Source organism: Pectinophora gossypiella, chromosome 25 (assembly GCF_024362695.1).
Source record: "Pectinophora gossypiella chromosome 25, ilPecGoss1.1, whole genome shotgun sequence".
NCBI lineage: Eukaryota > Metazoa > Arthropoda > Insecta > Lepidoptera > Gelechiidae > Pectinophora > Pectinophora gossypiella.
Window position 1 is genome coordinate 2,802,263 of NC_065428.1, and position 18,414 is coordinate 2,820,676.

Consider the following 18,414-nt stretch of genomic DNA (forward strand, 5'->3'; position numbering starts at 1 on the left):
AAAATAAGATTAATTTTTGACCATTTTAGATAAGCTTCTATTTCTACGTTAGCATTTTATAATTTATCTTTGATCCAGTCATATACAAAATTCTATGATAAGTCGCGTCTGTTCTCTACATAATCTTTGTTAACGCATTGGCGTGTCGAAGGAATGATAGCAGGACCGAATGCTTTTTTGTTCGTATTCTCAGTATTTTATTTAGACGTCACTATTTTCGTTTTAATTTCATTTCTATGACGATGTTCGTGGAATGATTCATTGCTAAATAACTTTTAATGAAGTTAGAAATGAAATGTTATTGTTTGGCTTTTGTGAGACGTGTTATGTAATGTAGTTTACTGATAACTAGCTGTTCGGACTTCGTTCGCGTGAAACCCTACTGTTAAAACTTTAGCCACCTTACAAATAAAAAATAAACCAGAGATGAACGTGGGTTTAAGTATTTGACAGTCGAGCAAAATTGAATCCAATTACAAAAAAAAAATTGAATCATACAATTTGACTGAACTTTGCTTGGCTGTCAAATACTTAAACCCACGTTCATCCCAGGTTTATTTTTTATTTGTAAGGTGGTAGATGTTTTTAAAAACTTTGCCACCCCTTTTTTTACCGCTTTAGGGGTTGAATTTCGCAAAATCCTAAATACGACCTCCTACTCGGTCAGCTTATTTCTTTGTAAAATAGCAAGTTACATGCTAAATGTTCGTTTATTTACCTCCTTAGAAAATTAGACACATACATACATACATGAGGAGCTCGGTGGCGCAGCGGTAAACGCGCTCGGTCTGCCATTGTTGAAGTTAAGCAACTTTCGCAAAGGCCGGTCATAGGATGGGTGACCACAAAAAAACAATTTCATCTCGAGCTCCTCCGTGCTTCGGAAGGCACGTTAAGCCGTTGGTCCCGGTTGCATTAGCAGTCGTTAATAACCACCAATACGCACTAGGCCCGCGTGGTGGTTTAAGGCCCGATCTCCCTATCCATCCATAGGGAAGGCCCGTGCCCCTGCAGTGGGGACGTTAATGGGCTGGTGATGATGATGATGATACATACATAAACTCACGCCTATTTCCCACTGGGGTAAGCAGAGACTATAGACTTCTATTTGCTTCCATTCCATTCATTCATCCCATTTCATTTCATTCCATTTTGATTTTAGAAAATTAGACTGTAGTTCTTAGTTGTTTATTTCTCGTAAATCACGCACGACACTAGCCACACCACACCACTGCGGTGCGGTAGTCGCTACATTTTCGCCAGTAAAACCACACGCCGTTACTTATCACCACTTTATATTCAGTACTTACTTTAAACCAGTGGTTCTTAACATTTTACTGATTAGACACACTTTTCTAGCAATGGAATACCAACTGTCTCGCGGTAATAAATATAAATACACAATAGTGCTAATTCCTGTAGACATCATCTAATTTTATTTTAAGTTATACTGTCATTATTTTATCCACTTCTCTTGCTTCCTCCACATTCATCAATCGTTTCATACACGTACGCCGGTTCAGAGTAGATCGTATTAAACCTTTTCTAAGGACATCTCCAATTTGGTCATCGTAAGTCCTTCTCGGCAAGCAAAGAAGTGCAAGAGAAGTGTGTCAGGATCGAAGCAAATGGAATTCTATAGTCTCTGCTTACCCCGGTGGGAAATTGGCGTGAGTTTATGTATGACATATATTTTATCCACCGAAAAGAAAAGGGACGAGTAATCGACAGGCATAAAATTTTAGGCAGAAATCTAATACAACCCTTTAAAAATTTTACATTGGTCAATAACCCGACAGAATCCGTCACACCGTCCGTGACACCCCCAAGGTTAAAAACTACTGCCTTAAACCGTATTGCCTGCATAATATTATATGGATGACTCATGTCCTAAGCCATACTCATTGCTCATATTAAGAGTATAAAAAAAATATTGTTTTGCCTTATGTAACTTGTAAGCCATAATAATCTTAATCATACTTGTAGGTATTGGAGTGATATAACTTGTAATTACGCTGTATTATTCCCTTTAATTTAACAGCACAGACAAAAAAGTCGTTTTTTCTTTGCGAAATTGTGGCTTACGAAGCACAATTACACATAGACACAAAACTAGCATTATCCCGTTTTTCACAGGGTCCGCTTACCTAACCTGAAGATTTGACAGGTCCGGTTTTATACAGAAGCGACCTGTCTGACCTTGACCTGGCCCAATACAGGTTAGGTCACATATCGAAAATGCATTTCTCGGAAATCGGGGTTTCCTCAAACGATATTTTATATCCCTCATTCACAGTTCAGGCCACGGAATCTATTTTGCTGAAGATCCACTTAGGTACATACTACCTTAGGGTTGACAGAGACTGCCTACTTCAATGGGACAATAGGCGTGTTCATGTATGTAGGCATCTATACAATTATACCATAATGACTACGACGGTATACTTAATGGTAATTTTTTATTTATTTATTTACTATATATAATGAGGTAATAACAAGCTCCGAGGCGGGAATTATGTGGGATGACTGACATTAGACGGAAAATGTCGCGTGGGAGAAGATGTATAAAGTAACTGCTAAGGAGCTCGGTCTCGCTCGGTCTGCGATTGTTGAAGTTAAGCAACTTTCGCAAAGGCTGGTCATAGGATGGGTGACCACAACAAAAGTTTTCATCTCGAGCTCCTCCGTGCTTCGGAAGGCACGTTAAGCCGTTGGTCCTGGCTGCATTAGCAGTCGTTAATAACCATCAATCCGCACTGGGCCCGCGTGGTGGTTTAAGGCCCGATCTCCCTATCTATCCATAGGGAAGTGCCCCAGCAGTGGGGACGTTAATGGATTGATGATGATGATGATGATGTCGAATAAATATTTTTTCTTTCTTTCTTTCTTTTTAAAATTGTTCTTTTTTGTACTTTGGTTGTATCTCTTTAAATGTTAGGCATTGAATCTCTTTTTTACATAAGTTTTGCGCGTTTTTACTGCCGAACGCCACATTTCTGGGCAGTACTAATAAATAAATAACTGTTCAGAGATAAAAACTGGCTGAGTCGAATGCGTAATCAACGAGAAGACAGTCGATAGCTCTTCAATGCAAGGTCAGATATATAATTGAAGAAACCGTATCATTACGTCATCGCATCATTACTGGTAACGATCATGGTAATGGTCGCGACTACTATTTGCTTCAGTAGTCGTTACATGAGCCATGTCAGGGGCCTTTGGGGGCTCAATAGTAACCATCATAGGGTTGGTGTTAGGGAATGCAATCCCAATCTCGCGGGTACCCGATGTCGCTACATTTCGTCTAATTTTTCAGTATCCCATTCGAGATTGGCGGGATTGGGCAAATCTCCTTAAGTTATACCTGTCATTTTCTTATCCGCCGACAAGGAAAGGGACGGGTTATAGACAACTGTTAATTTTAAAATGAATGATCAACCCGGGCGAATAAAATTGGCATCTCGCTGGTATGCAACCCGTTTGACGTGTGCTGTCAACTTAATTTTGCGACTTGTGTTAAGTGAGGCCCTTTTATCTCAGGACGTCCACCACCTTATGATAATTGTAATTGTTTTAGTGGGAAAATAAAATTAGATGGTGTCTGCAGGAATCGGATCCATTGTGGCCTTTAGGAATATAGAGAGGTTAAAAAATTACGTTGCATCAATTCATCTTCTTATCGTGTGGATTGTGAGGTGGAACCAGCCTCATCAACCCTGGAGTCAGGGTTAATATTGAGCCGCCAAAGACTCATGTAACGACTACTTACTTACATCAGTAAGTAGTAACCGGAATCAACGGCTTAACGTGCCTACCGAATCACGGATCATCTTACTTTCGGACAATCAAGTGATCAGCATGTAAATGTGTCTAACCTAACCTAACCAAACTAGGGATCACAAAGTGATTTTTGTGATATGTCCCCACCGGAATTCGAACCCGGGGCCTCCGGACGCTCAACCACTGGCACTGGACCAAGAAAACCGTTATCAATTCATCTAAAAAAGCAACATTGCTAATTGACATTACTTTTATATGCGCAAATGTCAAATTGCAATATTGCTTTTTATTAGATGGATTGCTTCGATGTGGCGTTTTACACCCCCAGAACTAACTTTACCGTCATTAAGTCATTATCGTCATAATAGTGGGTGGTTAAGTATAATGATGCGCTCTGCTTAATTATTCAAGTCAAGGTTGATGATCATTGGTAAGAGATTATATAGTCGTCGCTTTGTCTTGGGATAATGTGCCTTTTGTTTCATTATTATGAATGAAAATTATAATAAACTGAAATCAGTGTGTTCCTCAAATAACTATCAGTATAGGTATAATAGGCTAGTGTGCAACTAGTTAAATCAGTTACTTTTTAATAAACGTCAAAACACGAAATTGCTATGGAATTTTGTATGAAAAAGCAACCTGTGACGTCATAGAAAAACGTGATAAAATGTCGGACTTATTATTACGTTTTTCTTGATTAAAATTCATAAATAAGTTGAAAAGAAAAAAGAAAATGTTTTTCATTAGTTTTAGATTTGTTTTTATTTTGTAATCAGAATTTCATAATTTATCTTGAACTTTGTACACGACCCAATTCTTACTCTTTGACGGTATAACATACAGACTCGACAGATCTTATGCTTGTAACGAGAGTTCCCTATATTCCATATAAGTACTTAAAACCTTTAAGCCATTTTTTACCGACTTCAAAAAAGGAGGAGGTTCTCAATTCGACCGTCATCATCATCACCATCAGCCCATTAACGTCCCCACTGCTGGGGCACGGGCCTTCCCTATGGATGGATAGGGAGATCGGGCCTTAAACCATCACGCGGGCCCAGTGCGGATTGATGGTTATTAACGACTGCTAATGCAGCCGGGACCAACGGCTTAACGTGCCTTCCGAAGCACAGAGGAGCTCGAGATGAAAACTATTTTTTTTTTTTGTGGTCACCCATCCTATGACCGGCCTTTGCCGAAGTTGCTTAACTTCGCAGACCGAACGCATTAACCGCTGCGCCACCGAGCTCCTCGGCAATTCGACCGTATATATACATTATATATATTTTTTTTATGTTTGTTCGGGCATAACTTCGTCGTACATGAACCGATTTTGTTTAAATCCATAACAGGCTAGCCATAATGTCAATGAGGGAGTTTCCAGGTTACGTTCCCCAGAACTGATGTAGATGGCGTTGTTCAGAGTTGCCTTCATTGCATCATCTCCCAAGCATTATCCCGTTTCTCACAGGGTCCGCTTACCTAACCTGAAGATTTGACAGGTCCGGTTTTATACAGAAGCGACTGCCTGTCTGACCTTCCAACCCGCGAAGGGAAAACCAGCCCAATACAGGTTAAGTCACATATACCTCCGAAATTGCATTTCTCGGGAACGTGGGTTTCCTCACGACGTTTTCCTTCACCGTAAAAACAACAACATTGTTTAAAACTTTGACAAAACAGTTACATAAAAGGAAAACGGATGGTTGTCGATAGGATCCTAAGGTAGTGGTAGACGTCCTAGGATTAAAGGGCCTCACTCAGCACAAGTCGCTTATAAGATATTTAATTTATGCCATGTGCGACTAGTGACTGTGTTCAGTGGTTCACCGGCATGCTTCTCAAACGGGGAGTGTCGGTTCGAACCCCGGTACCGGACTTTTTGATTTTTAATTATTTATCTTAGGTGCAGTTTATCACTAACACAGTTGGCTCGACCATTATAGTCGGCGATACGGCTCACCGCTTGGTGAGGTGTGGGTTAGTTCTTCTTGCGATGGATGTACCTCTGACACCAATTAGGATATAGGTAGTCGTAAGCTTTTATAATAATAATAATAATAATTGGTCGAGCAGGCGCCATAGTCCCCCATAGCTCCAGTATCCCGGTCCACTAACCCCCGACCCAATAGCCCAGTTCCCTTTGTTCCCATAATCTGCAATAGTCCTACACGAACCGGGGATTGTCTTTGGGTGCACTCCCATAGTGCATACAGGGATAATCGCCGGTTGGTGTCACACCACATTTAGATTAAACTGTCTTAAGGGGCCTCTACGTGTTGGCTTCGGCCCCATGCACGCCTTCCAAAAGTCCGGGCCTCCATAGGCCCGAGATATGAAAAAGACATACAATAATAATAATAATAAAATCGTTTATTTCGGACAAAGTCCATAGAATGTTAGTATACAAACGACTTATAAACTAGTGTTAGTAGGACATTATTCGGGCGATCATGAATACAAATTATAGGGTGTGAAGCTCCATCCACCTTTTTAGAAAGGGGGAGTCCCACCTATCACATAACGTCTTCAGGATACCGTTGGGGCTGGCTCGAGTCCGCGTGAGAAGCGACGCACAACGTTTCCGCATGATCGCCGCAAAACCATCTGTGTGGGCCTCAGCGAACATACCAGAGGCGCTGCAATATCGCGGCAACCTCAACAATATCCTGAAAGCGTTATTATACTGGACGCGCAGATCGCGGGATCGATTTTATGTATAATGTGTTTTTCACTAGGTCATGCGTTGGCGTAGGCGTTGGGCTCACGATCCGGAGGTCCTGGGTTCGATTCCCGGTGGGGACGAATCACAAAAAAATTACTTTGTAGCCCCTAGTTTGGTTAGGACATTACAGGCTGATCACCTGATTGTCCGAAAGTAAGACGATCCGTGCTTCGGAAGGCACGCTAAGCCGTTGGTCCCGGTTAATAATTACTGGTGTAAGTACGTAGTCGTTATATGAGTCATGTCAGGGGCCTTTGGCGGCTCAATAGTAACCCTGACACCAGGGTTGATGAGGTTGGTACTCAATCTCACAACCCACACGATAGAAGAAAACTAGGCCACGATATAGAATACAGTACTTATAGAATATTTATGTTATGTTAAGTATGTACGACCGAACTAACTATGGGCGTGCGCCTACGCACATAAATCCACACACTACCGGAACCGACAATGCTCACTGAATAATGTTACGTATTTCCGGAATATTCCGGATTCACATTCTACAATTTCCACTGATTATCTCTTTTAAAAAAAAAACAAGCGAGCAGATTAACACTTGGCTAGTTTACTTGATAATTTAGGTGTTATTAAGTTGGTTATAAAGTTGTTGTTAGCTTGACTGTGTTGCGTTGCAAAACTAGTTTCTAGCCGCGACTATGTTCACGTGGATTTTGTTTTCAGGTTAGGGAATCGGGTAGTTTTCAACTAGTCAAATCAGCTACTTTTTACTAAACGTCTAAACACGAAATTACTATATGGAATTTGTATGAAAAAGCAACCTGTGACGTCATAGAAAAAGTAAAAAAATGTCGCAATTATTATGACATTTTTCTTTATTAAAATTCATAAATAATTAAATAAATAGAAAAAAGAAAATGTGTTTTGTCACCTATAAATCTGTCTTTATTTAGTAATCACAATTTCATAATTTATCTTTGACCTAGGAAACTACCAACTGTCTCTATTATAATTATTATTTGAACGGAACAGGGCTCAAGCTGATGCAGCCCAAATGGCCACTGCGACCTAGCAAGATCTATTGTGACCAAATCCCTACATTTAAAAGTCCTTCTGTAGACCGATCCGATCGATTAGATCTAGCGTCTTTTTGGGAGGAAGCTCCATGACCTCCTGGGGATCCATTATGTGGTATTTACTCTGCTTCTACTTTGACCTCACAGCCGAACATCAGGTGTAATGAGCCGCCAGTATGTCGATAGTCCACAGACTTCCACAGACTGCACTTCGGGGAGTATGCCCGCGGTCTACACGAGCTCATTCCACCACCCCTCTTTTATCTTCGGACTTCCAGACGTACGGCCGGGTTCCATCCCTACTTACCTAGTGGATATCCCAACAATTCGCACAAAGCGCTTCGCATCGTCCTTCATTATGCGCACTGCTAGTGGAATTCTCTGCCGTCTTCTGTATTTCCGAATGCATATAACCCGGGTGCTTTCAAGGCCAGAGTGAACAGGCACCTTTTGGGTGAGTCCAACGCTCAACCACTGGACCACAGAGCCCGTACTTCATACAAACATACGACTCCTTTTTTTATTATATAAGTGCAGACTGCAATCCTGCGTTCTAGGGTGACCAGTAGAGCGAAAAATTGCTTGTTATTCACCAGTGATATTATCTTGCGATTCGTACGCAAGTGGTTATTCTGAAGATGTTTACTGTAGCGTAGTCGTGTTGGGGTTGGTATGTTTGATAATTGTTCTTTCTGGGCGAGCTCGCTCCATCCTAGGCCTCGACAATGCCTTAGGCCTTAGGGCAAGTCTGAGGCCTAGAGCAAACCCGTCAAAGGTAAAAAAAAATAAGTCAGCTGGAAGAAATCTCTTTGTTTAGAGATAAGCTGAACTGTACTATCTGTTTTCTTTGTACGTTCCTTCTGTCTGTTTTATTGTGTACAAATAAATAAATAAATAATAAATAAATAAAAAAGTGTGTTTGTCGATAATGACGTCATGAAATAGAATAATTGGGGCAGTTTCCTAGGTCAAAGATAAATTATGATTACTAAATAAAGACGGCTAAAGATGGCAAAAAAAAATATTTTTTCTATATAATAATAATAATAATAATAATAATAATAAAGTTTATTTAGGTAAAATAACTAACTTATTTAACTAACTAAACCTATAACTAACTAACACTATAACTTATAACTATAACTAACTGTATAACTTATTTATGAATTCTAATAAAAATAAATGCAACAGTTTGTCATGTTTATCTATGACGTCACAGGTTGCTTTTTCATACAAATTCGATATTAAATTCGTGTTTTGTAGTTTAGTAACAAGTAACTGAGTTTTAGATGTGTCTTTATTTAGTAATCAGAATTTCATTATTTATCTTGAACTTAGTACACGACCCAATTGCTTGTGGCCTCTTTAACACCCCGGGCGAAATATTATTTAGTCCGAAGGAAAACCCAGCTACAAGTAATTACAAGTTTCTCATATCTTTCTTTATCACGTGGCTTTCTTCACGTTTTTCCTTCACGTGATATCAATTACAATTTGAGGAGCTCGGTGGCGCAGCGGTCAACGCGCTCGGTCTGCGGTTGTTGAAGTTAAGCAACTTTCGCAAAGGCCGGTCATAAGATGGGTGACCACAAAAAAAATGTTTTCATCTCGAACTCCTCCGTGCTTCGGAAGGCACGTTAAGCCGTTGGTCCCGGCTGCATTAGCAGTCGTTAATAACCACCAATCCGCACTGGGCCCGCGTGGTGGTTTAAGGTCCAATCTCCCTATCCATCCATAGGGAAGGCCCGTGCCCCAGCAGTGGGGACGTTAATGGGCCGGTGATGATGATATCAATTACTTATGATTTTAAAATAGCTACGAACCTAATTATCTATGTATGTGACAGGGCGCGTGATTTTATCTCTAAGGCTTCTGTCGTTTCTTTACCTTGAAGAAGTTATTGGATTATTTGCATGCGTGGTGCATAAAAGCCTCCGTGGTTGAGCGTTGTGCTCACAATCCGGAGGAACCGGGTTCGAATCCCGGTGTGGAAACACAAAAATCACTTTGTGATCCCTAGTGTCCCGGTTACTACTTACTAGGGGCCTTTGTGCGGCTCAATAATAACCCTGACACCAGAGCTGATGAGGTTGGTATTCCACCTCACAACCAACGGCGTAACGTGCCTTCCGAAGCACAGATCATCTTACTTTCGGACAATCAAGTGATCAGCATGTAATGCCCTAACCAAACTAGGGGTCACAAAGGGATTTTTGTTATATGTCCCTACCGGGATTCGAGCCCGGGGCCTCCGGATCGTGAGCCTAACGCTCAACCACTGGACCACAGTGGCCGTAGCCACGGAACGCAGTAAGTAATGATAATAACAGAAGTTACATAAGATAAACACAATGACGCAATGACGATCTTTGCACGTTGCTCAAAGCGGCCGCACCTGCTGTGCAAAGTAAATACTATGTACAGGCATGAGCAATATAATGTACCCACTTTAGGACTCTGTCGCACTAACATATTTGACATTTAGTGAGACTTACAGTGCAATTCGTCAAAAAAGTTAATGTGACATGGTACCAAAGTGTATACATATTAATGCTCGTGACCGTACCTCTGTATTTGCACTGTATCACATTGTATTTGAACAACATATTGGTAAATGTTTATGTGCCATTAAAGAATCAGGAATTAGTAGTAGTAGCAATGATAGTAACATTTATACATTCATGTATCCCATTCGAAATTGACGGGATTGGGCGAATCTCCTTGAGTTATACTTTCTGTTTTGATTACCTATGCTGATTTCCAAAAAAAAAACTTAATTATTAAAAGGTTTTAACGAAGCACCATGGACTCGGGCCATAGAATAAAGAATAATTATTTAACAGTCACAATAATTTCCTAAACGCCAATCAATCTGCCTGTGTAGAACAAATATATAGGTAGTTATTCAATTAAACGAATCAAGCTACCAATTGACCAACTATCTATGTCCATACAGTCCATACGAGTAAAATTGTACCAGCCAACATGGACAAAAATATAAAATAAAGTATCTTTAATATCATATACGTCCACCCACTACCAATAGAAACCTATCCTTATGACCGTTTTTGAACGAAGGTGATTCCATAAAGGAAACTGTACTTCCTTGTTCGTTCGGAAAGGTATGAATTGCTACTATTTCATGTTTATATTATACTAGCGACCCGCCCCGAGTTCGCACGGGTAGTGTACTTGCGATTTTGGAGTCGATAGCTTTAGAAATAAATTATTTTAAAATAAAAACATTTAGAAATAAAATAAAATACTTGCACCGCTGGTCAGGTCGCATGCTTTTTGTAATTGTTTCTTTTTGTATATGTTTTATACGTTATTTTTTGTTGTTAATAGGTATATTTTTCTCTTCCTGTCCTGTGTTCTTGGGTTTGATTTCTCCAATTTTATCTAAAACTATCGAAAGCGTTTAATTTTGACAGATGATTGACAACTGTTGCTCGGTGAAGCGTGGGTACTTAGTTCATCTTGCGATGGATGTACCTCTGACTACCCCATGTTATCTTTTGATAAAAACATTAAAACTAGAGTTACCCGCTCAGGTCTCCGTATAGTATGTGATCATTACTAACCTCAAAGCACTCCCTTGCTCCCTCACATCCACTCCATTTATCGTGTCTTCCCCTCTCGCTTGCAGGCCCGACATCTTCCACCAATCAGGGCGCCGCGGCCAGCGCTCCGCCAATAGGGAGCGACGAATATCACGTCATCACTCCGGCCAATGATACCGCAGGATCATTCTGCAAAGACAGTTTGAATTTAAATTCGGAACGGATTATCCAATATGGCGGGAAAGGAAGTTGCGTTTATGGAGCATTGTCTACGGTTACGTAACGGTAAAGTTATGTTTGCTGTCTGTTATGGTAGACATAGGACTTTTTGGCGGGAACGGAAACGGGACGGTTGCTTTCTTCATTACCAATTCCAATACGTGGTGTTTAGTGGTTAATGATCGCATTAAAGTTCGTCGGAAAACGTTCGCGATAGTGTTATTATATCGGAATATTCAATAAACAAAGTGAGCCTATCTATTTTCCCTTCGTGCCAACAAGCCGCTTCATAACTCGAAAGTTTATGCGGACTTTTGAGTTAATTCGTTTGGGGTTCGGAGTAGGAGTCTGCTCCGAGGGTGGGGGCTTAGGTTTCATCATTGATCGTCATCACCTTTCATCATTTCATTATTCATCATCAAGAAAAAAATACATTAGGCATGGCATAGAACATAACGTATTGTTGTTTAATATGTTGTTTTGATCGTAGTGCATAGTTATTTACGGAGATGATTCATCATTCGTTACAAAACGTGTTTTCTATGGAATGTGATTAGATGCGATAAGATTTTATCAGAAGATATACTGATAATATTGATAGTTGTAAACGATTGGAAAGATGATTTTCACGGATTTTGGTCGCGATTTATTTTCCTACTACATAGAAAACTGACCATCGTGAGCGGGTAGTCTATTTGCCACTACTTTTACATACTAACATACGTATTTTATTGCACGAAAGTAGGGTAGGTGGTTTCCAACTAGTCAAATCCGTTACTGTTACTTTTTACTAAACGTCAAAACACGAAATGACTATGGATTTAAATGAAAAACAACCTGTCACATCGTAGAAAAACGTGACAAAATGTCGAACTTATTATTACATTTTTCTTATTAAAATTCATAATTAAGTTAAATAGAAAAAAGAAAACGTTTTTGTCACATATAGATTGTGTGTTAGCTTAATGCTAAGAACATCTGGGTGGTCGGGAGATTTATAGCATTTCCATAACTTACCTACCTACTAGCGTCTGCCAAATAGATCAGTAACAAGAAATCGTTGATTTCGTACTAAGAAAACTTGTTTCGAAGTAAATCCTAGGGTGCTATTAACAAACTCTCAGCTGAGACTGCCCTCAAGATCATGCTTAGATCATACTTTTGCGACGGAAAATTCCACTTGATATGAACACAGAATCATGGTCGGAATCATCTCTCAAAGTTTTCGTTACGATGTCACTAATACCTTGTATAAGAACTGTCACATTGACATGATTTATTTATTATTATATTTATTTATAAAGGTACCTACAAAATTACAGTGTAACCCAAAGCGCTGTATGACGACAAAACAATATAAAAACTAATACAACAAAAATAAACAATGAGAGAATATTCATATTCATTTATTCCTTATAACAACTTTACATTGTGTTGGGAATAAAAATAAAAACAAGCTTAAACTACATTACAATCTAAAACAGTTGAACTATAACTTACTTACAATATACCTAACAAACTATTACAACAAACACATACAATATTCATTATCATTATAAAATATAGCATAAAAATCAAAATAAAAAAAATAAAAATCTTACACTTTAAACTTACACTAGAAACAATGTCGATGTTGTTTATATTCCTCACCGCTGTAAAAACAATTCTCCAGCAAAAAGAGTTTAAGATTTTTACTTAAAGAAACAGAAGAAAAATAAGACTATAAATAACATGAAAAACACAAAAAAAAAATACAATTTCAAAATTAAAAGGTAAACTATCACACAAAAATAATAATGAAAAAAGAAAAAACAAATTATCTTGAGGGCAGTCGCGTAGCTGAGATTGGTTTTTAACAATATTAGGTACACAAATGTGGAAATTATGTCGTGGTTATACCCACCGCGACAAAGATTACAGGTGGCAATTGGGTTGTGAACTAGGATCAAAATAAATTATGGAATTCTGATTACTAAATAAAGACACATCTAAAACTTACGAAAAACTTTATCTTTTCTCTATGTAACTTATTTTTTAATTTTAATCAAGATAAACGTAACAATAAGTCCGACATTTTGTTACATTTTTTTATGACGTCACAGTGTGCGTTTTCATACAAATTCCATAGTCATTTCGTGTTTTGACGTTTAGTAAAAAGTAACTGATTTGACTAGTTGGAAACTAGCCTATTCTATATGCGTATATATGTACTCATCTATATCTTTGTCTATCGATATCTACGTCGGTAGCATTGAGCCAAGTTCTTAAATATATAGCGGCGTGCAGGTGTTACTAATTTAAACGAAACATCAAAAATAGATTGGTGTTATTCTGACACTTTGTATAATGAAGATATTAAAATTAAAATAAAATCATCAATAGACATGAAATCTGTCAAATCTTTGGTTAGGTAAGCGGACCCTGTGCAAAACGGGATAATGCTAGGGGGATATGAAAAATCAGTAAAACCTGAACATTTATGGCGACAACTCCCCGGGTCGCCGCGTCATAGCCACATCGTAACGCACTTGGCAACACTTTGGCAACTAAGCCATTTCAATACAAATTGTTTGAAATGCTTCGATGTGAACAGCCTCCGTGGTTTAGTTGTTAGAGCGTTAGGCTCACGATCTGGAGGGCCGGATACGATTCCCGATGGGGACACTGTCGAAATCACTTTGTGAAACTGTCCTTTGTTTGGTAAGGACTTTTCAGGCTTGAATCACCTGATTGTCCGAAAAAGTAAGATGACTACGTGCTTCGGAGGGCACGTTAAGCCGTTGGTCCCGGCTAAAAGCCGTAAAAACACCTCCATCAACCCGCATTGGAGCAGCGTGGTGAAGTATACTCCATACCCCCTCCGGTGGATTGAGTCCAGCAGTGGGACATGTATAGGCGGTTTATGTTTTCTGAATGTTATGCTTCCATGTGGCCTTTTTAACCACCCATGAGAATGAGATGACGTATAAAATAAAATTATAAATAAAATACTTTAAAACGCGTTATAAAAATACCTACTAATAGACTTACGACTTTTTTTAAGTCACGAGTTCAATACTGATAAGATAATTAAAAAAGAAACAATCAAGATTCACCCCGTTTGTAGAGTTTAAAAATAAACTCTTGCGCATATTACGTGAGCGAAGTCGAAAATAATGTTTTGTTTACATACCGGCCGATAGTGTTCAAATGTTGTGTTTTCGCCGGGTTATATTTAATTAGTATTCTTTCACGATATAGGTGATTATTTTTTTTTGTATTTTCGTTACTATGAGGGACTTTACAGGCGACGTTTCCAAAATACTGCTATGAGCTACATAGGCTATCACTTTTCAGGTTTTTAACCCCCGACGCAAAAACGACGGGTGTCATAAGTTTGACGTGTCTGTATAAATGTGTATGTGTCTGTCTGTGGCATCGTAGCTCCCAAACGGATGATCCGATTTTAATGCGGTTTTTTTTTGTTTGATAGGTATATCAGTGGAGAGTGTTCTTAGGTATGTTTGGTGGAAATCGGTTCAGGTCTTCAAGGTCATCAGGTCGTTTGTTAGGTGTGATAGGAATATTACACGCCCAGTTTGCTTGCAAGCATATGTGGGATCTGACATTTGAAACACTAATGTCTTCTGGAACCACTGAGCTGGTCTGCTGTTAGTGTACTTTTTTAGTCGGGGGTGTTTTAAATTTTTAATTAGTGGTTAAACAAACTTACCTTAGTGACGTTTGACCATAATTATACAAAACGTTGCATCCGAAGAGATTCATTATTAACTATGTAGTTCACTTTTCAATCTACTGGGCATCACAAAGTTTTAGAGCTATAATGTAAAAAAAAAACATTAAACTGACACCATACCCCCTCCCTCGCTCCGCCACCGGCACGCGCCTCGATCAGCTGTCATTGTTTTTAGAGACAAGGCCGATTTCGCGTGAAATTTGGGTAAGACTTGGAGCTAATGATAAGTCTAGGGTAGGGCGGGTAATGAATCTCTTCGGATGCAACGTTTTGTATAATTATGGTCAAACGTCACTAAGGTAAGTTTGTTTAACCACTAATTATACTACAACGTTGCATCCTCAAGATTCATTATTAACTATGTAGATGTTTAGCGCTCAAACCGCGACATTGGTTAACTGTAAAGGAAACACAAATTAATCTGTTGATAACATGACAATCATACTTATTATTATTTTTATTCAACATTTAACAAAATTAGGTTATATCTAAATTAAACAGATAGGTGCAAAAATAGTTTTTATTTAACTTTATTGATTATAAACGGCCTCTGCAAACGCGTTAACCTCATCAACATCTTCAATTGGTCTTTCATAGTACTTTGCGAAAACTAATGAGTCACCGCTCCAGCCTGCCGTGCGTTTTATAATGTCTATAGAAATTCCCTTGCGACTGGCAGCAGATGTTGATGCATGTCGAGTGCTGTGGGCCGAAAATGTCGTCACATCTACGCCGCTCTCCAGGAGTACTGATTTAATCCAGCGGCTTATAGTAGATGGACCAGCGTTATGTATTGGATTTTTTGTGGTTAAGAATATTTTTTCTGTATTAGCGCGATCTCTATAAGCTTGAGTTATATGTATATATGAGGTTAGCGTCGTCGAGGAAAAAAAGGCACTATTAATCGAGGCATCTGTCGGCAGGGAGTAGATGTTTTTATGAGATCGTTAATTATTATCTCAATGTAGGACCCTTTTATGTTAATGTTAGAAAGGCGTATTAGAGACAGCGTCTGGACACGTTGTGCCGTCGACAACGCAAGGAGAGCTGCTAATTTTTTGGTAATTTTTATTAAGTTTAATTCATGATTTGGGTACCAATCGGGTAAAAAATTAAGTACTAGATTAGGGTCCCAAGTGGATCGGTACCTAGGTAAAGAGGGTTTTGTTTTAAAAACGCCTTTTAGAAATCTACATATCAAATCATTTTCACTAATCGATTTTCCTAAAATCAATCCAAGTGCTGACCTGATGGTATTCAAACTTGAATAATTCGCTCCATTATTAAATTCTAATGTAAGGAATTTTAATATATTTGGAATATTTTTATCGTAACAATCAGTTTTATTTGTAGTGCAATATTGCCACCATTTTTTAATTGCCGTATTATATTGTTTTTGCGAGTTTTTAGCAAGAGAGGAAATCATTATTTTTATTGTATCTTCTGTTAATGCTTGTCGTATGAAGGCTTCCCTGATAATAGCGACGAAACCAGGGTAAGACGCTTCCACAACGGGTGGCAGGTCCTGAAAGGAGACACCAGTAGGTCAGAATCAGGTGCAAAATACATAGGTTCCGACTGAGATAATTTCAAAAATAGTGGGTACCATGGCTGGCTAGGCCAAAAAGGTACTACTATTATGTCTGTTGCCTCGTCAGTTATTATTTTTCGTAGACTTTTTAGGATAAGCGAAAAAGAGGGGAAGGCATAAAAAAAATAAGGGTTCCAGTCTAGGGTAAATGCGTCAATATCATATGCTCCCGGGTCCCTTTTCCATGAAACATACTTTTCACATTTTGCATTCAGCCTAGTGGCAAACAAGTCTATTTCGGGTTTGGAAAGTATAGATGTATTCTATTGAATGCTCTATCCGACAAACTCCATTCCGTATCAATGTTAAGCTGACGAGATTCTTCATCTGCCTCTTTATTTTCCCTTTATTTTATGTAGGAAGCGTGTATATGTAGTTGGCGTTCTTCACACCATTGCCACATTTTTCGTGTAATGTCATTTAAGTGGGGATATTTTATGCCACCATATTTATTAATGTATGCAACAGCTGTAGTGTTGTCAATACGTAATAATAATTCTTTTTTATGTAAGGACTTCGCGAAACATTTAAGTCCGTTAAAAAGCAGCTATCAATTCTAGAGTATTTATATGTTTATCTGTCTCTTGTGTATCCCAGAAACCCCCAGTTCTTTCTCCATTACAATACGCACCCCAGCCTGTCAATGATGCGTCCGAAAATATTTCCAATGTATATTTTCCTGCGCGTATAAAGTTACTTGAGGTCATAATATTTATTTTCCACCAGTCAAAATCTACTTTAAGATAAGGTTTTAATACCATTAAACTATCGTAATCTTCGTTGCAATTGCGCAGAGCCAGCATTTTTTCTCGTTCCAGGCGCTTGGTGTATATCCGCCCATAGGCTACCGCTGGACAGGATGAGCATAGTACCCCCAACAGTTTAGCAAAGTCCCTGATGATAACTACTTTTTTATTAGATATTTTTGTCAGGAGGTCTAAAGTTTTTCGTCGTTTATCAGAAGGTAAACGTAAACACATGTTTTTCGAATCTAAATCGAAACCTAGATATTTTTGGATCTGTTTTGGTATTAATTTACTTTTTGTATAATTTACTATAAAACCTAGCTTTTCGAGAAGACCAATCGTTTCTGTAACACAAGAGACGCATTCCTTGTAGGAATAGCCAATACATATGATGTCATCTAGATATATAGCTAATATACACTTCTCATCAAAAAAATCGAAACACCTTGCAAGTTTACGTTTTGTCAGGATTATCAGAAAAATGTGTACATTTAGGAATAAATGTTAAATGTCGTTTAATAGTGAGTAATATGAGCTTATCAAATCTTAATGTTAATGTTCTAAATTTAAATGAATTTTTCATAGGTTTCGTATTTTGTTAAATGAGTCATTTTTATTCCGTATGGAGTATAAAGGAAATGAATAAAACAACACACGTAAATGAAAAAAAAAGCTAAAAAACGTTTATTTAATAACTTGTATTCCCTCCCCGAGCTCTAATTACTGCTTCCATACGGTTCTTCATCGATCGGATGAGAGTCACGATCACATGCTGTGGTATATTGTCCCATTCCTCTTGGATTGCATCTTGCAGCTGGCTAAGTGTTTCTGGGGCAGGGTCTCTTGCTCGAATTCGTCTCTTTAATTCATCCCACAGATGTTCAATGGGATTCATGTCCGGGCTTCTTGCTGGCCATTCCATAATAGAGATATCGACTTCGTTAAGATAATCTCGTACGACGCCCGCGGTGTGAGCCCTAGCATTGTCGTGCATGAATATGAAGCCGTTGCCAA

The 18,414-nt window shown here is 38.7% G+C and overlaps 1 protein-coding gene across 1 annotated transcript in view; it reads right to left on the reverse strand.

Annotated features, from left to right (window-relative positions):
• Positions 1–18,414, reverse strand: part of LOC126378018 (227 kDa spindle- and centromere-associated protein) — a 118,179-nt gene that overhangs the window by 60,072 nt on the left and 39,693 nt on the right. The window contains exon 2 of the mRNA XM_050026071.1: positions 11,130–11,297. Coding sequence (XP_049882028.1) covers positions 11,130–11,203 — 74 coding nt within the window. The 5' untranslated portion in view covers positions 11,204–11,297. The remainder of the gene's footprint in view (positions 1–11,129; positions 11,298–18,414) is intronic.